Consider the following 24,245-nt stretch of genomic DNA (forward strand, 5'->3'; position numbering starts at 1 on the left):
TGTGCGAGGTTCTTAGCTTTCTAAAAAAGTTTACATTATAGCTTTTTTAAATGGGTGGCAGAACGATCGCGACTGCAGCCTCTCCCCTCAGAGAGCCTTCTCCTCAGCCAGCCGTGTGCGAGCCCGCAACACCCGCGGGGTGGGGTCGCCAAACACTCCCCCACAGCCGTTAACGGGGCGGGGCAGGGCCGGGGCTTCCACACAGAAACCGCAGCTCCCCATAGTCCCCGCCACGTCCCTTCCCTCATAGCATCCCCCCCACTACACCATGCCATGCCACGCCACACCACGCCACGCCACGCCACGCCACGCCACGTCCTGTCCTGTCCCGTCCCGTCCCTCACCTCACTCACCAACCGCCACCCGCCAACGGCCCGGGCGGCGCGCGGCGGCTGCCCCGGATGTTGATGCGCCCCGCCCCGCCCCGGCGGAAGCAGACGTGGCGGCGGCGCTGCCCGCCGCTGGCAGCTCGGTGTCCGTCTCTCCGTCCTGTCCCTCTCTCCCTCCTGTCCCTGGGGCCGCCGGCCGGCATGAGCGGGTGCTGGCAGCCGGAGCCCATCCCCGCCGCCCCGCGGGCGCTGCTCTGCGCCCTCCTGGCAGCGGTAGCGGCAGCGGCGGCGGCGGCGGGCGGCCGCGCTCTCCCTCAGCTCAGCGACGACATCCCCTTCAGGGTGAACTGGCCCGGCACCGAGTTCAGCCTGGTCGGTACCGAAGTGTCTGGTTATGTGCGTCTGCGGGTGTGCGAGGGGTCTCTCCTCGCCCCTCTAGAGCCCCCTCACCGGGGGAACTGGGCCGTTATAGCCCCTCAAGGGTAGCCCAGGCGGCAGCAGCGTGCTCCAATGGCCGCAGCCCTCTCACGCTTGGCCGTTATTTTTGAAGCCCCCATGCTACAAAAAAAAAAAAAAAAAGGGGTATTTCAGTCTGGGGTGTTGTTGGGGTTCCTTAACCACCGCCCTGTGTTTTGAGTCGTGGTGACAAGAAGGGAGTGCATACAGGCACAGGGGGCCAGGGCGGGGTGTTAAGCCGTGGCCTGAGTCTGGTAGCTGGACAAATCCGAGGGAAATCCCTCCTGGAAGTCAAGGTGGGAATGGCTGTTTGCAAAATGGGGGGGGAGGGGGCGGAGGGAGAATGTTTCTTTAATAAAGGTCTTTCATAAGAACGGGAAATATGTGAGCAGCAGCAAGGCGAGCATGGAGGAGAGCAGCAACGCAGCTGGAGGTAGAAGGATGGAAGCAAAGGAGATGGCGAGCAAATACTAGCAGGCTGCTTCAAGCTTAAATGCTAAGTTTTGTGATAAAGTTAAGATCTAGACATATTCTGGACCACCTGCCCTATGAATTAACTGTACCTGTACTGAATTCAGGAATATCTCTAAGAAGTAGCATTTAAAAAAAAAAAAGCACCTGATTAATCAATAGGTTGGTTGGTTTTTTTAGCCTACAACTGGTGTCCTGTACAAAGAGGATAACTACATTATAATGACCACTGTGGACAAAGAAAAATATAAATGTATACTTCCGCTGATCGCAAGTGGCAATGAGGTAAGTTCAATCGAGTCTTTTTTGTAATTGTAAGCTGTAGACAAGTCTTTATGTTGACTTTCCAGTTACTTTTTTGTTTCAGAAGGAAGACTTTTTTCCCCCTGCAGAAGGAAAATAATCTGTAGAATGCTTCACAGTTTCACAGTTTATAGTAGATGCCTTCACTTTATATTCCATACTAGCTCTCTACTAAGTGGGGCCAGTCCGAACGATCTTGAAGTCCGTATTTGGCAACAAACGATCACTGTAATGTTCTGTGTATTGCTAGGTTTATCACTGATTGGAAAGATCTTGTATTTTAATTACTGTTGTCAAATTCTAGGCCAGGGCACAACTGTAAAGGCTGTTAATGCTGCTATCATAACCACTGTATCTGAAAATACTATTCCAGTAGTGCTTCTACCACCAGTAATATGAGCTTTGTTCTCTGTCATCTGTTCCTTAATTGGAAATCTGAATGTGCAATGTGGAATTTAACTAAAAAAGAAAAGTATAAATACATTTGTGTGTTCAAGAGAAGGTAGATTGAGGCGGCCTTTGGTGAGGTTTCTCACTGGTTATTTGTTCCTCCAGCGGTTCATTTTTTTCACACCGTGAGAGAGCACAGACAGGCTGTACTCCTGTGCTAGAGACCTCCATTTTGACTCAGTCCTCATCCTTTAAGTGACTGACAAGTAGAGTGCTACAGTGTAGGTAAGAAATCTTAAGTGCTGAAGAACTTGGTGTGGAAATCTCTTCAGCAGGATGCATGTCTGTAGAGCAAAAATTGCGCAGGATCAAACTTCCACAGTATTACTATGCTTTTTTGAGGAAATTTTTTTTTAATTATATAAAAGCTGCTTAAAGTTCCAATTATACTGCATCAGAATGGCATCAGCATTGACTAGCAAATGAAAAGATTAGTGATGCTGTTTTCCTATTCATGCCCCAAGCTGCCACTCTGGGCGTGAGCAAGTTGAGAGCTCCTACTCTTTTGCCACGTGTGTATTTTTTTAAACCACAAAACTTTTCTGTTTCGACTACTTTACTTGTGACTTTCATTTGTCTCTCTTACTAAACTAAATTATCTTTTTTTTCTTTTTTTTCCTAATCACCACACAGCTCCTTCAGGGCAGGAATTAATGAGGTTTTGTACCTTTAATTTTGCAACACAATTTTTTTTTACTATTGCAAATGCATATTAACTACCAAACTACCATTAATTTTAATGTAATGAAATATTCTTCTATTCTAGGAAGAAGAAAAGGACTATAAAGGTCCTACTCCAGGAGAATTGCTGGAACCTCTTTTTAAGCAAAGTAGCTGTTCATACAGAGTAGGTTACTTCTGTGTTGATAATTTAAATGCCAATCAGAAGTTTACAATCCAGTCAGTTTCAAGGTTTAGCGTAATAAGCTGTTTGGATAAATATGTTTCAGACTCCAGGTACTATTTTAATCCAAAAGAAGGTCTCTGCAATGTTATGACTGTGGCTTGATATTGCTGATAAAATTCTGTGTAACTGAAGATGTCAGGATGCAAATAAATAAGGTTGCTATAGTAGCAATTTAAAGATGTAGATTTAAGCACTTAATTCAAGGATTCAAGCCATAATGTGTGACAGTCTGATGAAAAAGCATTTATCTGAAAGTGTTAGAAAACGAAACCAAACGTGCTTCTAGATATTCTGAAAGTTTTCCAGTTCTTCATCACGTGTTGTCCCAGTTTAAAGACTCATGCCTTACAAGAACAAGCCTAATACCGGACAAGCTGGTACTGAGAAACAGAGAGAACAAAAGTGGCTGGATATTATACCTGCACAACATCTCGCACAAGTCCTTGAGGAAGGAGGGGTGGGTTGAGCGCAATTGGTAAACAGCCCATGTCTATGGCAGTTGCCAAAATCAGTCATGCTGAGCCCTAGTGATTTTGGGACAAATTTAGTCTTTACATCTTAGGTTTTTTTTTTCCTTTGCTTTATCTGTGTGAAATTTAAGGATACTTTGCCTGTTGTGTTTATTTGGAACATCATCAAAATGCTCAGGGAACACTGAGACCATTCACTGTGCTGTTGTTTCTGAGGGTGCCCAAGCTCATGTGCTTGGGCTGCATTTCATTGCTGCAAAAGCCAAAATTTTGGGGGAAATTTTTTTAGGGGGATGACGGTAATGTATCTAAACAGAATTTAAATTTTATTTATTTAATTTATTTTTTAAGATTGAATCTTACTGGACGTACGAGGTCTGCCATGGAAAACACATCCGTCAATACCACGAGGAGAAGGAAACGGGACAGGTAAGCTTCTTAAAGTCCAGTAGTCTCAAACCCCTTTTCCACTGGCATGTTCACGCATAAATCCTCTAGAAGACTTGAATTCCTGTACACTTGAAAAAGTATGGAAAAAGGTAACTGAAATTTGTTTTAACTTCTTTGATTGTAGAAAATAAACATCCAAGAATACTATCTGGGGAATATGATGCTAAAGAACCCATTAGCAGAACCAGGTTTGTCTTAGATTATTTTATTTTGCTGATGCTAATTACTTGTTTGGTTTTTAATTATTGCTGTCTGAGAAATATGCTGTAGAAAACTGATTCTCAGTGCCATAGAATAGAAGTTTGTAGATTACTCTTTTTTTAAAAAAAAACCAAAATATATTGTTTTCAATTCTTCTTCAGCACCTTACATTGCATACATCCTGTCAGCTTTGCCATGATGTCTAATTAATTAGGTTAACTAATCTGCAATAATTAGAGTCAGGGAAAGAAAATACATAATATAAGAAATGGAACCAAGATGTGACAGACCAGACTTTGATAATGTAGCCTGATGCCACCTTTTTTTTTTGCGTGGGGAGAAGCATCTATCAAACTGAGCAGAGGGCAGAGTGTGTAGCACGTCTTGGGGTCTGCTATTCCATAATAAAACGTAGCCTGCAAATACAAACACAGCCCTTGCAGGTAGACTTGGTCCTTTGGAAGTGTTTGAGTCTTCTCTAGGGATTCTGGCACAGACCTCCAGAAATACTGAAGTGCCTAAAGCAGGACTTTGGTGAAAATGAGGTGGCCGAGCCCCAGACTCAAACTGTGGTTTAGAATAACTGATTTTCTGAGCATTCGCATTTTTTTGCCCATAAACTCTTGTAGATGCTGTAAGTTCTCGTGGTCTTACCTGCCAATATCTACTTTCCTGTGTGAGCACTTTGACAGTATATTAGTCCAAAGAACTCTAAAAATCCACAGACTAAGCATTCATTGATAGAAACAATAGAGAAAACTTAATCTAGGGTTTTGGGGTTGGTTTTGTGTTTTTTAATTCTGGGCTACTATGTAAAAGGTGGGCACCACCGTTTTTCTAAAAGTGATTAACTGAACACCTCGGTCTCAGAGGGGATCTAGTGCTATTAATCCTGTTCCTTTGAATTCCTACCTGCAGCCTTCAGTCAGGTATCTTAGTCCTGAAAAGACACGGCTTCAGAAACGGCATTGTTTGGCATTTCTTTACTAGTGCGTTACAGTGCTTGTTCATGCTGTCATTAATCCTGTGCAGAGATGCCTAATTCTCCCTACATGCTGCTGTACAGAAAACAAAATGTTTTGTGTGAGTTACCAGTTCTTTTGTGGGGCTAGATGCTGAAGTTATGTGTGATGAAATTTCAAGGCATCATATCTGAGTCTCTTAGGATGTTGACCCTCGGTCCTCTCTGCTTAGGTGGCAGATTGTATTCTTCCTATGCTTCCTATACAGCGATTCACACTACTTCTCTTTAAAAAAATAACATAATTGGTTTCTCAAACTGTTGTGAGCTGAATCCACAAGTGTGATACAGTCAGCTTGGAACAGCTGAGTGGGTGACAGCAAAATAGAGTGGCCTTTTGCTCCCGTAATTCTGAATGGAGTCCAGACTATCTCCTGAAGCAGTTCTGAAGGCTAAGGGTAGCTCCCACCTGTGACAACTTGCAACCCCTGACCCGTATCGAGGTTTATTCTCGTGACCATTAGTGTGGCATGCAGTCTGGCCTCACCTCTTCCAACTACGGGTGTACCCTCTGAGACTGGCTGGCGGGGGGTGGGCTGAAGTACTTGCCTGTTTACTGTGCCAGCCTGATTCGCTTGCTTTGAGAAGAGTAGTCAACTACCCCTCACAGAATAGCAATAGTGACACATTCTCCTGCCCTGACTGACCTTCCTGTGATGCTAGGGCTGGATTTGGCCTGTCCTAAAAACTCAAAATTGTTTCAGGTTGATGCTAACTCATCTTTTGTCGTGTTTGCTCTGGACCCCAGACCACTGTTTATTTCCTTTCTTTCCTCTTTTGCAAGTTCATGGAATTGACTCTTGTCAGTGTATGCACAAAGTCCTAGCAAATACACAAAACGTGCAAACTTCTCTGTGTATCATTTCATTTTATTTCAAGTTCACAGACTTTATGCTTACCTCATTCTTAATTATTCCCTAGATCAAGAAGAGAAGGAAAATCCAAAAGAGAGTGCAAAAGAGGCAAGTGAAAAACATCTATTTTAACTTTTGCTGTCAGTAGTGGAGGCAATTTATGTATGATGAGATTATGTAATTAGTTCCCTACCAAAATGAGTATCAAAAAATGAAACTGTTCCTGAGCTGCACTCTTCATAGTTCTGATTATTAGTCCCAGCTCAGAGAGCTTGTTTAGCCTAGCTAGTAGAATTTCTTGCCCTTCTACTTATTTACATTAAAGTTGTGCTAATCTTAAATTTTATACTCTTCTTCTGTGAAGATGATATACGTAACCACAAAGTCATGTTACGGTCTAGCGGCAGTTATTTTTCCAGCTACATGAGAGACCCCAGTTCCCTTAATGACACTTTCATGCATTTTGGGTGGGGAGAAATGCTTAATGAAATCCTACAGCACAAAATCCCTAAAAGATTTCTTAACAGACGTGACGGCCTGTCCCATAAAACTCTGTGTTTCCCTTTTCCATTAGAGAACTTTTCCATTTGTTTAGGCACCAAAACTCAATGCTGAGTTACCAACTTTATAGCAAAACGATGGAAGTACCTGAAGCACGTTGGAGTTTGGGATTAGCAGCAGCAGACTTGACCTGTGGACAGACACGTGCCTACCTTATTTCCAGTTGTCCCTCGTTTCAATTCTGAAATGAAATTTGTGTTTACATGTTCTTTGTAATGCCGATTTCCGTAGCACGGAGCGGTGGTTCTGCAGTGGATCTCAGAAAATAGATGAGCCTGATAAGCATTTTGGAGGGAGGCAGGGGAGCAGACCCAAGTCAGAATGTGGCCCCTTCTAATGGCAGTGGCAGTTATGCCTCTTTGAAACTAAAGAAAATTAGGTTCTTTGTGGTGTAACTTTTTTTTTTAATTTCAGAGGAAGTGAAGTCTCTTACTGCTTTTTTTTTGACAGTATTTATGATGTACATACAGTGTCTTGGTTTCAGTCCAGAAAGAATTTAGACTTGCAATTTGCCTGGAATCTCTAGCTGTGAAAGGGAAGCAATACATAACATGGCTGGGTGGTGCTTAAAGTAACCAAAACCTGCTGTGACTAGAGATTTATCTAAAGTTCTACGGGGGTGCCTCTCAGTTGTGTGCAAACAGCCGCTATCTCCATTTAGATCTCTTGAATAGTTACCTTCAATGAAATGCATGGGCATAACTTCTGATTTTTTTCCCTTAAAAATTGAATTGTTTCAACCAGAAAGATAGAAAGGGAAGGCACAGGTACCCCTTTTGTCAGCGCTTTTGTAGACAACCAGAATATATCTTCATTTCCCACCTTTAAATATATAGAATATATAGAAATATATAGAAAAGGTGAGTGACTGGAAACCAAGGAGTGCCCGAACAATTAAGCTGCTGGCACGTTCATTCTTTAACCTTGTGTAGGTCCCGTCACTTCACTCAAGATGGAATGGTTTTCAGGAGAGAGTCAGTGGCCTGTGACAGGGTAACGTGGTTTGAAAACTGAAGTAGGTAAGATATAGTAAGGGTCCCAGGTCCCCAGGTTAGCGTCCTGACCACAGAAGGCTCCACTGCCTTTTAGCACAGAGCCTGATTGTGCACCGAAAACTTCTACTAGCTCAAGCAAGGCAGGTGGAAAAAAGTCTAGTTTGCAGGTTCCAGCATGGCTTTTGCACACACAGAACTTTTGATACCCAGGAACTTCAGCCGCTTCCAAGATAGGAGCTGGGAGATGGACTTGTACCAGTTTGAGGAATTAATTTCTTAAAGTGGAAGCTGGATGAAACACATGAGGAAAAAGTGTGAAGAGAGCTTACCTAAAGTGTGTACAGAAGTGGGTTTTACCTTGTTTATATCGTTAACTTCCTGTTAGCCAGGATAACAGCTGGCACGGGATACTCTGGATAAGGAACAACCCAGGCTGGGTGTGCTGAGAGGAGTAGCACAGGTATCAGGGTGACTTGGCAGGGGTGTTTTTTAGATTCTTCATGGCCTGGCACTGAGGTGAAAGTAATGCGCCTGGTCAGACCTGAGCTGAGCCTGGCAGAGCTGCTCACATCTCCCTGTCTCCTAGACAACAGGGTGAACCCAGCTGGCTTGGTGCTCTTCCAGGCCATTGCACCCAGCTGGCCAGCTTTCTTAGAACTGAAATGTCAGGCAGCCTGTGCAGAGAAACCAGCTGCTTTTGCAGCCAGAGCTCGTGTGGCTCAGGGCGTTTGTGCAGTGCTGTGCTGGAGGTAATAAACCAGAATGTGTTTGGATGGTGCAGACACACCAAGTAACAACACAGGCTGGTTTCAATCCAGTAATGCTGGCTCTGTGCAGTGTAATAATATTTTTCATTTCAGAAGAGTCGAAGGAGCTTTACTGTGATTCTTAACTTTTACTTTCTTTCACCTAGATACCTACAAAAAATATAGAAGGGCAGATGACCCCATACTATCCTGTAGAAATGGGAAACGGCACACCTTGTAGCTTGAGACAAAACCTACCCAGATCAAGTACAGTGATGTACATCTGTCATCCAGAAGCTAAACATGAGATTCTTTCAGTAGCAGAAGTTACAACCTGTGAATATGAAGTGGTTATACTGACACCTTTGTTATGCAACCATCCTAAATACAGGTGCGGTACTCACATTTTGGCTAATACTGTCGCTTCAAATTTTCATCCGTTTTCACGTGTGTGTGTGTTTATATCGGTCATGTATCCAGCCGTGGTTACTGGTACAGAGCTGTGATGCTTCTGTGTAATTTGGCAAGCACAGTTTTGCCAAGTCTTAAGTTTTCATGTCAAGTTGTGCAGTATTTGCATCTTGTAAGTCTCTAGTGATTGATCCCCTATGAGAAGCAGATGGGAAGTTTAACTTTGGTTTTGACAGGTAAGTTTCTGGCCCTGTCATTCTGGAGGAACACAGACTAGGGCATTGAGGCTGCAGGCAGATTAAGAACACCATGTCTCCTCTCTTAGTTTATGATTTCAAGGTCTTGGGGGATCATCTTCATGGTATTCAAAGACTGCAGATTGCATGTGTGCGTTATATGTGTGTGTAGACTTCAGCTTCTCTAATTTCAGAAAACAAAAGTACGGTCTTCAGCCATAACCTTAATGCTTATTTTAGCAGTGCTCCCAGCTTAAGGAGATCCTGTCTGTCTCTGTCCTGCTTTACTGCCTTACCTTCAGCTGTATAAGTCATTTTCATAGGAAGAATTCACAATTTCAGTGTTATTTTCCAAAAATCAAGTTTAGTGGGTTTTTCCACCCCTCTCCCTGAATGGTACCTTGCATCTAAGGGATGCCCTCAGTCTCAATCGTACAGATTTTTGACCTTTCAAGGGCTGTAAACAGAATTGCAAAGTGAATGACATGCAAATGAAGGGGGAACTAACGGACAGGAGATCTGAATTTCCCATGTACGCAGGTGTCAGAACAAGTGAATATTTAATCGCTGTTCTGAAATAGACAACAAAGTCTAAAGGACAAAATCCTCAATCGTGCATTTTATAAGCACATGGCAGTTGGAGTGAATATGTCATGCTGTTAAATATTTAGTATCAATTACAAATTCTCTCATGTAGATGGGTTTGATAATACTGCGTTATCTGTTGCACTTACCTATTGCACTATTATCTGTTTACTTTATGAGTCACTTAAGCCTCTGTATCAGTAGAGAAGTAGGAATCGTCCAGGCAAATTGTTCTATTGTTTGATAAGAATTAAATCTTGAGCTGCTACCTCCTCCCAAAGGGAAGGCACAGAGGGCTTCCTGGCCACTAGCAGGAAATACTTAAAATAAACATACAAGATCTTCATCTTCCTACTTACGTCATCTTAGTAAATAAAGAGAGGTGGGGATAGCAGGCTGGTAATGCCGCTTGCTGTCAGCAGAGGTAACAGCAACCCAACCTCATTTTAAGTTAAGTGTGCTTTTCTTGTCATGTGTTCCCGAAGTGGCACTGAGCACTACTTCAGCTGGCAGCGCTTTTCCTCTACGCCCATTTTCTTCTCCAGCAATGCACTTGCATTAACTTAGCAAAAGTGTATCCGTTAGTTCTCCAAGTCGTTCTTATTTGGGTACAATTTTACTTTTTTTTTTTTAATTGGTGGGAATGTGGGGGCGGGGAGGAAGGCAGTGAAAAGTACTATTTGTCTGCTGTAACCATTATCTTAATGTCATTTAAATAAAATTCAGATAAAACTAGGCTTTTTTGGCACGGGGCTTATTTAATTCACAGTGCAGTTACTGTTTAGGAAACATTTTCAGACTCTAAATGCAGTGGTGGTGATCATACAAGTGCTGCTGTGTATCACAAGCTCCTCCTCAGAGGGCATCACAAAAAGCCTCCTTGCCTCTGAAGCAGGGCCCACGTACTTGTTTTGTAAATGGGCTTTCTCTGTAGAGGACCTTCTCTATGAGACAAGCAATGAAAACTGAACAAATGCTTCATTTGTCAGTATGGTTGTCATTTTGATGTGCCCTTGCTTTTAGTGTTTGCTGTTAAGGCTCATTTGGTGTTTTGATGAGACCTTCGTTTGTGTAAACTAAAGAGGAGGCTGGGTTAACTGCTTCATCTTTTTGCTTTTTTGTGCCTGAAATAAGCTGCTTTTTGCAGACATCACTCATGAGTGATAAAGGAGTAATGGGTGTATGTGTAGTATGAAAGGCCACGCGTGTCAGATAATAGAAGAATGTATTATTTTAATTGTAGAGGAACTACATCTATCACATTTAACCTGTGCCATTTCCTGGGTTCTGAGACTTGACACTATGTTCATGGTACGCATACGCTGCAGTTTGCCTTTTAATATGCAGCTTTCTGCTTTTGAGGAAGAGGGGTTAGATTGCCCCACCAGCTGTCCAGCAGCATCGGGAGTGAGATGACGCTGGACAAAAAGCATATTTACATTAGTCATAAGAACAGGGTCGCTTTGGCTGAGATGGTGCAAGTACAAGAAAAAAAATATACCCGCCTCAGCCCAGCTCAGTCGGAATCTTATAGTAATAAAAAAGTTTAAACTTATTAGATAATAAAAAATTTAAAATGTAATAATAAATTAAATGTCTTTAAGGCGAAATAACTAAGATGTATTGCTAACTTGTTTGGACAGGTTCAGGGCTTCCCCTGTGAATGACATCTTTTGCCAGTCTCTGCCAGGATCCCCACTTAAACCCCATAATCTGGAACAGCTGGAGAAACAGCAAGAATTGATGAAGATTCCTTTTCGAAGGGTTAAGGAGGTAGGATTTCTTTAATTTTAAATAGAAAAAAAATACTTATTTTCCATTTTGTAACATGTACAGCTTTCAGCTTTCAGTTCCATGCAATAAGGTCTCTTACCCAACTTTGTAAGACCATGTCAGTCTTTCAAAAGGTCTTTAAGCTTGTTGAAATCACCTGTAACTTACTGTATTTGGAAGGAAAAGGCAAGTAAGTTTGGGCTACTAATTTAAAACGTTTGTAGCCTTTGTAGCCAACAGTGTACAAATGTGATAAGCTTTTGACTTTCAATCTTTGGGGTTTTTTTCAGCTATGCTGAAGACAGTAAAAACCATGACAGAATGCTTTCATACTTTTCCCCATGGCCTACTTCACTTAGTATTAAGTAGCTTCATAAAGCCTATAAAACTTTGCAAGGGACACACAAAATCTAAATGGGTGTATTTGCGTATAATTTCAGGAAGAAATGCATTCAACGAAAGAAGATAAATTTTCTTCCATTCATAAGCCTGTTGCTGTTGGAAGCCATCAACTATTAACTGTGGGAACAACCCACATTTCCAAACTGACCGATGACCAGCTCATAAAGGAGTTTCTTAGTGGTTCCTACTGCTTCCATGGGGTGAGAAATGAGGCTTTGCATCATAAAATAGTTATTCCATAATTGCACATGCTTGTTTATGTATTTGTTCAGTTTTTCCGTGAACTCCGATAGCTGCGTTCTTATACACATAAAAATTGCCTTTCCCTGCATTGGTAGAGGGAAGGCTTATATACCAAAGTCTGTGCCAGAAAGGTTTCTTTAACTTTTCTATTGAAATTCAATTTATTTGAGCAGACCATGAGAATTGTTCAGTGCTAATTTTCTAAATTAGAAGAAAAAGCCCAATCTGATAAAGCTTACTGAGAGAATAGGCAGCAGAGGAAAGGCATCTGAAGTTTGCCCTGTCTTTGACAGAAGAAAGTATTTCTTTAAAAGGTGAATAGGGCGTATACAAATAGTTTAAGGAGTTTAGTCCTCTGTGGCTCTTCCAAGATTCTTTGCTTAAACTCATTTATTCCATCTCTTACCTATGCCAGTTAGTCTAAGATGGGATTCTCTCTGTCAGTGCAAACCTTGAATCGACATCTAATCAATAGGTACAGAGTTTTAAAGGTGAAATAGGCAGTGGTTAACACCCTGGAGGGAAATGGATGGGGTTGTTTTGGGGCATTTTGTTTGGTTTGGGGATTTTGTTTTGGTGTAACGCAGAGATTATACTTCTCCCTAGGGCGTTGGTTGGTGGAAGTATGAATTCTGCTACGGCAAATATGTTCATCAGTATCATGAGGTATGTTTAAATACTTTGATGTTCTGCCACTAGCTGGGTGTGGGGGTGGAAAGCGTTGGAGAATCAGTCTCCAGTTTGGAAAAAGCAGCATCCTTTTCTTGGCAGAGCAACACGTTGGGTTTAAGAAGTTGGATTTCAGAAGAGAAACCCTCCGTGTCTTGCTTATGGAGGGGGATGGAGGTACCACATCAGGTAGAGCACAGTGGTAACCTCAGCTGAAAAAACATGGGCTTTTTTGTGGGAATTATCTGGTCATTGAAACGCTTTTATCAGCTCACTCAGGCTGTTCTGAAGAGACCATCGTCTTGGCTCGTGACCCTAATGTAGGATCAGTCATAGTTTGTCCCAAATGCAAGAACACGTTATGTTTCCAGCAGTGGCCTCGCTCTAGAAATGACATTCCTATGCGTCACTAAAATATCCTTGCTGCCTATCATGTTAACACAAGGTGTAATTGTCAGCTTCTCCCTTTTTTAGGATAAGGAAAGTGGCAGGACTTCCGTGGTTGTGGGTACCTGGAGCAGGGAGGAACACATTGAGTGGTCCAGGAAGAACGCTGCCAGAACCTACTATCTCAGAGAAGACGGCACGCAGACAGTTAGGTACGCTTACAGTCACCACGAGTACTAGCTCTTTGTGAATTGGTCTCATACTTCCAATAGAGAAGAGTAAATGCCAGGGCCCACTTCTGCAGTGCCTGAGTATCCATTTATGAATGGATACACAAAACTGTCAGGAGCAGTGAGTATTTCCCCCCACCCCCCCGACCCCACCCCCCACAATCAACATGCAACATCAGAAGAGGTAATTTAACACTTTGGATATGATGCAGAGAAGTGTCTTCCAATGGCAAACACTTCTTTGCTTCTGCAGTAACTGAAACGCAGCGTGTTACTTCTTTGTTTTGTCTATTTGAAGAATGAGGAGATACCGTGTCACACAAGCTGCTGCATGCTTAAGAATGGCGTTTAATATTTCCAAACTTTTTCATTCCAATCTTTTGCGGCAGGATGGTGTCTCATTTCTATGGAAATGGAGATGTTTGTGACTTGACAGACAAGCCAAGGCAGGTGACGGTGAAGTTGAAGTAAGTTAACTTTTTTAGTAAAGCCATGTTTTATGTCTCTGCTTCCTATGTCAGAGGGAAAACCCTCTGTTGTCCTGCTAATGCTCAGAAAGCAATGATTCTGTCGGCTTAGGAAAAATGCTGTTGCTACTAGGGAAATACACCTTTTAGTTTTGTGCTTATTACATGCTAACCACTACAAAATTTCTCTTCTCTTTTCAGATGTAAAGAATCTGATTCCCCTCATGCTGTGACCATATACATGTTAGAGCCTCATTCTTGCCAATACATCCTCGGGGTATGTAAATGCGTACCTGAATTCCCCAAGATCAGGTGTGCCACCTGGGAGAGGACAGCTCCAGGTGTATGTTTGAAATATGAATTTGATATGTGAACATCAAAACTCATATTCATAGGAATGTGAATATTTGATATATGAAGGAAGCTCCTTCCTTCCAGTGACTCTTGGTGAGTGATTCCTGTCACGTGCGCTAGCCCAAAGAGGTAGCTGCTAAGCAAGTACTGCTTTTTGTTCAGCTGTGCTGGCTCAGAGGAAGCAGGGTCATTATCAATTACAGTAGTTACAGTGTTGCCAAGCCACAGGGGTCATACCCACAAATAAAAAGCACTTCGAAACTCCACAGAGCAATGCTCGACTACTGTGCCTCCTGCGAGCTGTTGTCATTAGCTCCCGCTCTCTGCTGCAATCTCTTGTAAGAGTTTATCAGTGACTTGAGAGTCTTTTTGATCTCTTGTGTTCAAGGTGGAGTCTCCAGTCATCTGTAAAATTCTGGATACAGCAGATGAACACGGGCTCCTTTCAGTGCCCAGCTGAAGTCTAGAAAAGCCCGTGAAGCGAGCCATATCTGTCACCAACCCTGCTGGCGTTTTCCACGTTTACCAGATCCCGCCTGTGAGATGACAACTGCAGAGAGCAACTTTCAGACAACCAACCTCACCAGCAGAGTTCTCTACGATGAGGGACTTGTGAACCACTTTGTGTATAACTATGTGTATATAAGAGGTTATTGATAAACTTTTAATGATTAAAATCTTGTCTTGCACTTCCCGTTTGGCTCGTGTATGACACATTCTACAACCATCATCATTGTGGTATAAATTATCCACTTTAGAAAGGCAAAAGAAACAAGGCCCAGCTTCAAGTGAGGAGTTCAGCTGCCAACAGAATGAAAAAGCGAAACCAGCACTTCTTGCCCAGGAGCCTCCAGCAGCTGCTACAACACTGGATCATTCAACTGCCCCAACTTACTTTGGCCAAACACAAACGTTACCTCTGTGTGATTGCTTGGAGTTGTCTTAATATCACAGTCCTTCCTCCTGTTCCCTTACCTCACCTCGCTTCAACTGCTATTTCTTCTCCCAGCCTGGGATGTTGCCAGGACTTTTTTTTTTTTTAATATTAATACTGTAGGGTTCATCTTAATACATTTATTTTGCTGAACATTCTCACATCAGTTTTCCTTCTAAGGATACTCAAGGATGGTACTGGTGACCTCCAGTCCGCATTTTTTGGGTCAGAGTTGTCAATATTATCTAGACCTCTAGACTCCCGCGTGTGCGTTGTATGTGTGCCTGAGGGGCTTCCTTTCCAGTGACAAAGATTCACACACCCCCTGTGTCTCCCGGGATGGTTCCCAGCTGGAGGTCTGCTCTCAGGGAGCACGCCCACCTTGCAAAGAAGATTTTTTGGTGCAGGTACGTGAAGTTTTACTCTGCTCGCAATATACCTTCCTAGAAGATAACTGAAATATTACTTAACAGCAGCATCTCAGGTAGATTTCCATTATACTTGTGAAATAGTAGTTTTTAAATAGATAAGGAGGCAAGGTTGCAAATGACTGGTTGATAGCCAATACCCGCCGCCCCCCCTCAAGGATTTCCTCCCCTCAGGGGAAGAGCGCAGGGCTGGCAGAAAGTCAGCTCCCTGCTTTTACCAGATGTGACTTGGTCGCTTGTTCTGTGCAGTGGAAGAAGACCAGAAAGAGCAAGTTCACAGCTGAGGAAGCTTACTGAATGCGCTCTCTTCGCCAAGTTCCACCGCAGCGAGCCCGAGAGTGCTGTGTAAGGTCTGGAAGGGGCCGGAGCCAGGCAGCAGGTCAGGCTGTAGCAACGGTGTATGTCTAACGTGTTGATCACAGACTTGAGCCCGCTATGTTTCCTCTTTTCTAAAGCTATTGTGCAAGGTATAGGAATTTCGTAACTGACGTCAGACGGAAACCCACCAACCATTTGGTGTATGACTAGTTCCAGACTACCCAAAATACCAGCCTAGGCTGCCAGACTGTTGCAATGTAAGAACCCATTCTGTTGTCTCATGTAGTAGAAGAAAACCAAACCACCAGCAGCAGGATGATAAAGCATTTAAATTCAAAGTTATTTTTCCCCGGTCATACTGTTATTTCTCATGCTTAGCAGTGTGACAGAGGAAACTGAAAAAGCGGAAAGAGAGTCTTCTACCCAGATTTTCCCTCCCCCCAGTCTTTGTGAAGCATTAGATAAATAAGCAAAAACTTTAATTTTATGTTTTAATCCTTTATTTAGCCAGGTTTCTGGCTAAATCTTTTAGAAAAGACACTAAAAGCAGCATTCTCTTGACTTTAGATCTTAGTTTCCCTAAAATTCTTCTGCTTGCCTGAAGAACCAGCTGGACCAATGTTCTCATTAAGGGTCTGGCATGAGCCTGGGCCCCGTATTGGCCAAGGGTTGGCTTTGGCCACACACGAGCAACTTGTCACACAACCTGCACCGCTTCAGGAAGGTCTCCCTGCCTCAACATATACCCAGCTTTGGATGAGCTCCTCCAGCTGCACTGTTAGCCCTCAGCTATCTTAATCCCAGGCCTGGACTGCCAGAGGTGTCACTCGCTTAGGGCTGCAGCAGCAAAGGTGCATCCCAAGTCAATGTACAGTAAGAAAAAATAAAAACATGTTTACCTGAACATGTTTACCTTACCTGAACTAATCTGTCTCTGCAATGGGCTGGCTGAACCCTCTCATTAAGGCTCTGGCAGTAAGTGGAAGTATTAGATTTGTGCAATCTCATGTGATAGTTTTGTTTTGAATCGAGGCTGCCCCATGTCTACTTGGCTGCTCTTCGGAAAGGCAGCACACAGTCTTAGTGCTGGGCCAAGCTCTCAAGCCCCAGGTTTGATGCAGACGGAGGTGCCGCGGTGCCCCGCTGCAGAATGCAGACCCACGGCGTGGCTTGGGACAGCATCATGCTTCCTCAGCATCCGGCAGGATAGGTTGTATTAAAGGGAAAAGAAACCACGCCATGCTAAACCTTCCTGCACGCCCCACAGTTGTGGTAATTAGATCAGTGGAAAAGATAAGAATAGTTATTTTCCAGAATGTAAAGAATTCCACTTCCCCATAGAGGAGAGAAGTAATTTGCTGCTTCAACCCTCTCCCAGACAAGTGCTGGGGTGCAGGAACCTCTCAGTACCAAAATAAGAGTTAAAAACAAGACTTGCCTAGTATGCAGAAAGCACAAAGTAGAACTGTAGGGCCGAAGGTTTCTGTGCTGGTCTGCTGAGATTTATGCCCGAGGGATGATGCAGGTTTGCTTCTCAGCCTGAGAGGTAGAGTTGTTTCCATGCTCATTTAAGAATTGGCAACATGGAAAATAACGTGAACGGCCGACAGTGAGTTTGCAGCAATGGCGCTGGTACCACCTGCAATTAGCCACAGGGAATTCCATCAAAGGAAAGTAGGTGTGGGAAAGTGAAACATGCCACTTATCCAAGATATTTACTTCTATGAGAAGAGTTCAAAGAATGAGCTGGTTTAGGTCCCAAAACAGGATTTGTCCACACAGAAAGAACAAATGTCAGTAACAAGCACTTATCAACCCCCTCCGCTTACCTGCACAGGAATGCTGAAAACTCACTTGTGGGCTCCTCCTACACCACCCAAACCAGCATAAGAAGGGCAGCGCTCGCTCCGTGCCAAGACCTGCCGACTGAGTATCAGAAAACAAAATCAGTGTTTCCTACAGAAGATAAGAGTCATGTCACAATTACTATGTCTTTATTTGCTTTTCCACTCAGAGACACTGCTCAAATACAGCAGCCGTTACACTTCAGACAACAGGGATTCATTATAGAGCTAATTTTTAATTGTCATTTAAACTCACAAATTATTCACTAGCTGCAAGACCAGATCAAAAAGCAGAGAGAATATTGATGTAAGACATCTACACAGCTGAGAGGAGTCAGCAGCTCAGTGTGTGAGGTGAGGCAGTCCCTGGGAAGTTTCACATAGCTGAAGGGGTGAAATAAGAGAATCCACCTCAGGAAGATTTTTCTCAAGGGGTAAAGAAACGCAGGGTATTATTCCCTCTCCCTGCATGGAGGCAGACAAGTGCATCTCCTGGTCATAAATATCTTATGTGTATAGCTGTGCAGATATGACTTACAGTTTTCACCCAGCACCCAGATCGAAGCCCACCTTAATAAGAAGCTCCTTCGAGGTCTGGTCTCCTGAAGGCTGGTGCTCATCCTCTCTGGATTTAAGCAGGTCTTGCACAGGTTCAGCTCTCCTCCCTTAAATGACAGCATTAAAAAATATGCCCTGCAGAGAGACAATGAACAAATTGGGAGACAACCTGTTTCAGGAATGAAATCTCTTTATTGAGTCCTTGTGGGGAACCATGACCCTGCCTTGGTTCTGCTCTCAGCCATGCTGTGTGTCCTTTCCCCACTTGCTCCCACAGACCTTTCTCATGTGCTGCTCTTCCTCCACAATCCCCAAAATAAGAGGTTGCCTTCAAAAAAAAAAAAAAAAAAGAATACACAGAAGATGTGCTGGATGAAACAAATATTAGAATAATGCCAGCATGGCACGTTGGTAGAATAACCACTCCTGTACCGAAAAACGTTCTTCTTCACTTTGTCCCTTCCAACTGTGATTTACTCTCACAGCCAGCCGAAGAGATGCAGTTTGATGGGCCCTGTGCTAGGACAGAATATAGCTGCCCCATCTTCCCAAAGAGGGAACTACAGTTTCAAGAGCAGCACAGCTGTATTTAGATGAAGGAAGACAGACTCGTCGGGGAGAAATGTCTGTCTACAGGGAGTTACCCCAAGTTGAAATCAGGAGCAGGAATCTTTCCTGACATGTCCAAAAGGCCCTTAATTTCTTATCTCTTCTACTAAAGCAAGTTAGGATCTGTCTGAAAAGTGGATGACTTCAGGGCAATTCCCAGAACCTGCCAGGGCAGGAAAGTGCCCAGCCAGGCTAGAAAGGGAGCACAAACAACCTTGGGGCTTTCCAGCCCCCCAGGACTGGACAGGTGAGCCTCTGGGCTATCACAAGAGTTTCCAGTCACTGGCAGTTATGAAAGAGTGGAAAAGTTAAAAACCCAAACCCAATAGTGGAAAAAACAGATCAGATGACAGAGCTCTACACCTTGTGCAATCTGTTGTCTCCCCTTCTGTGGGCATCCTGAATCGAACCAGCTGCAAACAAAGAGTGCATCTTTCAAGGCAGCACTACAAACACTGAGAAAACCTCCCACTATTTTTCCCCCCTCTAGTTAAAGTGCACAAAAGGTACGACTGCTTGCTTTGCAGGAGTGCTTCTGGCGCGCGAGACCTCATACTCACAGACAAGAGAGCCCAATACGAAAACCTCACCATCTTAGGAAACACACCCCACAATAAATCACATTCTGGGAGTAAATCAGTTTTATAACCCCGGGTCACACTTTATGCTTCCAGACCGTCCCTGCGATGCTCAGGTAGGAGCAAAGCCAGCAGATACCTTGGGACACCACCGCTCACAGCGTCTAAGCGCTAAAAAGAGCAACTTCCACTTCTGATTCTCCCCTCAGCCTTGGGCTGAGCAGCTGCTGGTACCGGCACCACGGGGAAAATGTACAGATTTCACTGGAGAGAAGCATCGCTGGCGCAAGCCCCCTCCACCAGCCTCCCGAAGGGGCGCGGGGCTGCGGATGCCGCTGGTCCCGGCAGGACCGGGCGGCTCCCGGGGGCGTCCCAGCCCGCCCCGCCGCGCCCCCTGCGCTACAAAAGGCGGTGGCAGCGGCGGCAGCAGCAGCAGCAGGCGGCATTGGCGGAGGAGCAGCACTGAGAGCGGGTAACAAAAGGGACGGGGGACGGGGAGGGTCGCTGGAAGAACGAGGGAGCTGTTAGCTGTCTTCCAGCCTTAAATCTGCAATGCTTTTAACGCCCCGAGAGCTTGCTTACCCCTGTGGTGGAGCGGTTTCCCCGGCTGCAGGTTATTCCTGCTCGGCACAAGGCGTGAGCTGGGGATGCGGGGTGGTCCGGTGGGGTCCTGCCGGCAGCGGAGGGTCCAGGGGACAGAGCTGGGAAGTCGTCGGCATCCCTTCTTTTCAGTTAAACTTGATGGTCCCAGTCTGGTGGGTGGCAAAGGGGACGGTGGTAACACCAGGTTGCTCACCTGAAGGTCTGCACCTGAGTTTTCATGTAGTAAATACAAGACACGGAGTCTGTAGGTGTCAGGAAACTAGTGCCGGGCAGAGCCGGGGCAGGAGAGGAGCTGGCAGTGACGCCGCCAGGCAGTGGGAAGTGTCCGGAGATGCACGATGCACGGGCAGTGACCCGTCCTGGTGCAGGCTGCCTCATACAAGCCTCTGAAATTGCACTTGAAAGCAAATTTACTCTTTTCCTTAATCCAACAGGTAAGGCTAAATAAATGGTCACTGGTAAATTCTTGGCAGAGAGCAAACCCCCGAGGGGATGGGATCACAAGAAGATCGGTGATCACGCATTTCCACACGGCTCCCTGCCACCTCTTACTCTTGAATACGTTTCTTTAAGCAGCTGAACAGGTTTTGGACAGGTCAGATTTACCGGCTTGTTGTGCAAGAGACGTAGAACCCGAGTTGCACGCAGCGGTTAAAGTGCACTTCAGATTATGCAAGGGGAAGATGCTGTCGCAAAGGCTGCTCGCTACCTGCCTGGGGTGGGAGGGGGGGATTGGAAAAAATTTTAAGAATAATTCAGACTTTATCTACAATGATCTGAAATGAACAGTGCTCAAATTGTTCTCCAACACCTCTTGAAAATAATAATGAAGCCAGATGTATTTTTTTACGTAGATAAAAACGGATTGATAAATATAACTAATGAAACAATTTCTGTACTTGCAAATAAACTAGGGTTGTTTGTTTGGGTTTGGTTTTTTTTTAAGGGCATTGGTTAACATTGAGCATATTATAATGCCCAATTTTACATTTTTTTACATAATTTTTACATAATTTTACATTTCTTTCTCCAGGATGAGGATCCTTATTGGAAGCCTTCATTTCTACTTCATTTCTTTCTTAGTCAGTAGAGCAAACGGATTCCTAACTCCAAGAACACCTATGGCCTACGCTTTCCCATCTTATAACTACTCCTATCTAAACCTCTCTTCTGTATCAGAAGCACAAGCTCCAAAAACAGCAAGAGCTCTCAATTTCTCACATAACGTAATTGAAAAAATAACCAAGAGAGACTTGGAAGGTTTTGACATGCTGGAAGTGTTAGACCTTTCCTACAATCAGATTAAGGACATTGAACCTGGGGTGTTTGAGAGGCTGCTCAGCCTTGTTTCTGTGAATTTGTCATTTAATGATAAGAAACTACTTCTATTGGATCTTCCGCCCCACCTGAAGCTCTTACCTGCTAGCGAAGCCTCAGGGTTTTTGCAGCTTTATAAGTATTTTGACAAATCGCCAGAGGCTGCTCTGGAGCCTTCTGCATCCGCCAAGGAGCCGCCACGTTCAGGAGGTCTGTCTGTCCTGCAAAACATTCATCCGAGGCTCAGACGAAGTACAGAGAATCTTCTCCGAAGAGCAGAGAAAAACATAACGGTCTCTCCAACAACAGCCACATTAAAGCCTAATTTCTGTGGAGCCCCAATAAATGGGATACTCGATCTGTCAAACAGCAAACTCTCCGAGGAAGAGCTGATGTTAAAACTGGATGCGGATATCTGCCAAGCTGAGCTGGACAGTATTTTGGAGCTCGACATTAGTCACAATGAGCTGGAAATGGATCTTCTAATGCTGTTCACTCTGGTTTTCCCAATGAAAAATGTGCATTCCATTGACGCCAGTTACAACAAATTAACAATTAACATCCTAGACGTTGAGGCAATCTGTAACTTCCCATTCAGCAAGCTTGTGTTCTTAAATATTAGCAACAATCCCATAAACAGCTTGGATATGCTGTGCCTCCCTTCAACCATCAAGATAATTGATTTGTCTTTCACAAATGTAAGTCAAATACCCCAAAATTTTGCTACAAAAATGCTTAACTTAGAAACCATGTATGTTCAAGGAAACCACTTCATATATACTGTACGTCCAGAAATCACCAGTCCAGTTCCAAAACCTCCCCCTGGAACTGTACGTATTAACGCCATTTCATTTGTCAGGAACCAGGCTGGTACACCCATCGAAAGCCTGCCGAAGAAAGTGAGACACCTGAGGATGTCCAACTGCTCTATTGTAGAACTCCCAGAGTGGTTTGCCAGCACAATGGAAGAATTATTACTTTTGGATCTCAGCAGCAACCGGATTTCTGTACTTCCTAACTTACCTACCTCCCTGCAGCACCTTGACATAAGCAACAGTGATATTAAAATAATATCCCCTAGTTTTAAATCTGTCTCCAACTTAACGACACTGAATATTCAAAATAATAAAATTACGGATATGCATCCTGAGTATTTCCCATTGACTTTAACAAAATGTGATATTAGTAAAAATAAGTTGAACGTGTTGCCATTAACTGATGCCCTGGAGAAACTCGAGTATCTTAACGTTTCTGGAAACTTAATCACCAGACTGGAACCCGCCAGCCACCTTTCTGCGCTTGCTAATCTGGACAGTAGTCACAACCTGATTTCAGAACTCCCCGATCACTTCGGGGAATCTCTTCCAATGCTGAAATATTTTAATTTATCAGGGAATAAGATCTCCTTTCTACAGCGTGGCGCTCTCCCAGCTTCTCTGACTGAGTTGGACATCAGTGACAATGCCATTACTACCATAGTGGAGGACACTTTTGGCCAGTTAACGAGTCTGAGTGTTTTGACTGTTCAAGGTAAACATTTTTTTTGTAACTGTGACTTGTACTGGTTTGTGAACGTGTATATCCACAACCCACACCTGCAGATAAATGGCAAAGGAAATCTCAGGTGCAGCTTCCCACCGGACAGAAGGGGCTCGCTGGTGGAGAGCAGTAACCTCACGCTCCTGCGCTGCTCCCTGGGAGTCCAGATGGCTATCACAGCTTGCGTTGCCATCCTGGTCGTTTTGGCATTAACGGGCTTATGCTGGCGGTTCGACGGGCTGTGGTACGTGCAAATGGGTTGGTACTGGTGCATGGCGAAGAGGAAGCAGTATGAGAAAAGGCCAGAAAACAAGCCCTTTGACGCCTTCGTTTCATACAGTGAACAAGACGCAAACTGGACGAAAGAGAATCTGCTGAATAAACTGGAAATGGACGGATTCAAGATATGTTACCACGAGAGGGATTTCAAACCGGGGCATCCTGTACTTGGTAACATTTTTTACTGCATAGAGAACAGCCATAAAGTCCTCTTTGTTCTCTCTCCCAGTTTTGTAAACAGCTGCTGGTGTCAGTATGAACTGTATTTTGCTGAACATCGGGTCCTGAATGAAAATCATGATTCCCTCATCATGATTGTGCTGGAAGACCTCCCACCCAACAGCGTGCCGCAGAAGTTCAGCAAACTCAGGAAACTGCTGAAAAGAAAAACCTACTTAAAGTGGAGCCCTGAGGCACACAAACAGACGCTGTTCTGGCGTCAGCTTGCAGCTGTCTTAAAAACGGCCAACGAACCACTTGTGAGAGCAGAAAACAGATCTGCTCAGGAGACGTATGAGATGGGATGAGATCCAGGAATGTGTAAAGGTCGTGCCTGGGAAGTCTGCGGTCAAATAAAGCGCTTCTGTGTTTACCTCCTGTGAAGGCTGCTGTGTTGCAACGGGGGTTTGTCTCGGATCAGTCCCAGGAGAGGTTACTAGTGGGGGTTTCTAGCGTGTGCATTATTCTGTCTGATAAAAGAACTCCTGATCCAAAGGGCTAAGACCTGAGCACTGATAAACAGCCTTTTCTTCCTGGGTGCTTGGTTTTCTTCAGCTATGTCCAGCATCCCTTAAAATGCTGTGGATATCACCTGAAACGAAGAACAGCTCAAGTCATGCTGCATGCCCTAGCCATCTTTTTGAGATTATTGTAGAAATAATGAAAAGCAGTGTCATTCAAAGGTAAAGCTCTAGTTCAGATTCTCGGTTCCAGGACAGCTTAAGATGGGAACAGAGAGCGTGTACATGTAAGACAAACAGAAACCATGACACTACAGAAGTATCACTTTCCTTCTGTGGTTTAGGGAGAGAAGACAAAAGGCCAACTAGATGCAATTGCAAATCCATGCTTTAAGTAACTGGTGGAAGAGATCAGACCTTCAATTCTTTTATAATTACAGATTAACATATACCACCAGACAGCCAAAAAAGAGCCAGCTGAGCGTGCCAGGCTCAACTGTTAAATAATTGGCATAAGCTCTTATCACAAACCTCTGAAGAATAAGCAAGAAAGTTCTGTATAACATTATTTAGACCCAGGAAAGCTT

At 44.0% G+C, this 24,245-nt stretch overlaps 3 protein-coding genes across 12 annotated transcripts in view; 2 read left to right on the forward strand and 1 right to left on the reverse strand.

The window, feature by feature from the left end:
* Window positions 1-426, reverse strand: part of ASB3 (ankyrin repeat and SOCS box containing 3) — a 31,512-nt gene extending 31,086 nt beyond the window's left edge. For 4 of the 10 annotated variants that reach the window (XM_075088087.1, XM_075088079.1, XM_075088091.1 and 1 more), the window contains exon 1: window positions 345-411. The gene's annotated coding sequence lies outside the window, so the exon portion shown is untranslated. Of the gene's footprint in view, window positions 1-344 lie in introns of all 10 variants that reach the window. The other 6 variants (XM_075088085.1, XM_075088081.1, XM_075088083.1 and 3 more) reach the window with 5 other exon arrangements.
* Window positions 387-14,660, forward strand: ERLEC1 (endoplasmic reticulum lectin 1). Its single transcript, XM_075088092.1, has 14 exons — window positions 387-701; window positions 1,437-1,541; window positions 2,776-2,856; window positions 3,738-3,815; window positions 3,961-4,024; window positions 5,980-6,020; window positions 8,382-8,605; window positions 11,090-11,219; window positions 11,660-11,821; window positions 12,471-12,530; window positions 13,008-13,132; window positions 13,540-13,617; window positions 13,819-13,894; window positions 14,360-14,660. Exons 1-14 carry the CDS (start codon window positions 402-404, stop codon window positions 14,429-14,431), a joined length of 1,596 nt encoding a protein of 531 aa, XP_074944193.1. The 5' UTR covers window positions 387-401; the 3' UTR covers window positions 14,432-14,660.
* Window positions 14,661-19,465: 4,805 nt separating this feature from the next.
* On the forward strand, window positions 19,466-23,570 carry LOC142054904 (toll-like receptor 1). The gene is made up of 2 exons (XM_075088094.1): window positions 19,466-19,712; window positions 20,877-23,570. The coding sequence occupies exons 1-2, from the start codon at window positions 19,570-19,572 to the stop codon at window positions 23,503-23,505; spliced, it is 2,772 nt and encodes a 923-aa protein (XP_074944195.1). The 5' UTR covers window positions 19,466-19,569; the 3' UTR covers window positions 23,506-23,570.
* Window positions 23,571-24,245: the final 675 nt, after the last annotated feature.

This window comes from Phalacrocorax aristotelis, chromosome 3 (genome assembly GCF_949628215.1).
Source record: "Phalacrocorax aristotelis chromosome 3, bGulAri2.1, whole genome shotgun sequence".
NCBI classification, from domain to species: domain Eukaryota; kingdom Metazoa; phylum Chordata; class Aves; order Suliformes; family Phalacrocoracidae; genus Phalacrocorax; species Phalacrocorax aristotelis.

Coding starts and splice junctions, on each gene's coding strand:
- ERLEC1 (XM_075088092.1), top strand. CDS start 402: ATGTTGATGCGCCCCGCCCCGCCCCGGCGGAAGCAGACGTGGCGGCGG. Junction 3,816..3,960: donor AGGAGAAGGAAACGGGACAG/GTAAGCTTCTTA, acceptor CTTTGATTGTAG/AAAATAAACATCCAAGAATA. Junction 8,606..11,089: donor TGCAACCATCCTAAATACAG/GTGCGGTACTCA, acceptor TTGTTTGGACAG/GTTCAGGGCTTCCCCTGTGA.
- LOC142054904 (XM_075088094.1), top strand. CDS start 19,570: ATGCCGCTGGTCCCGGCAGGACCGGGCGGCTCCCGGGGGCGTCCCAGC. Junction 19,713..20,876: donor AGGAGCAGCACTGAGAGCGG/GTAACAAAAGGG, acceptor TTCTTTCTCCAG/GATGAGGATCCTTATTGGAA.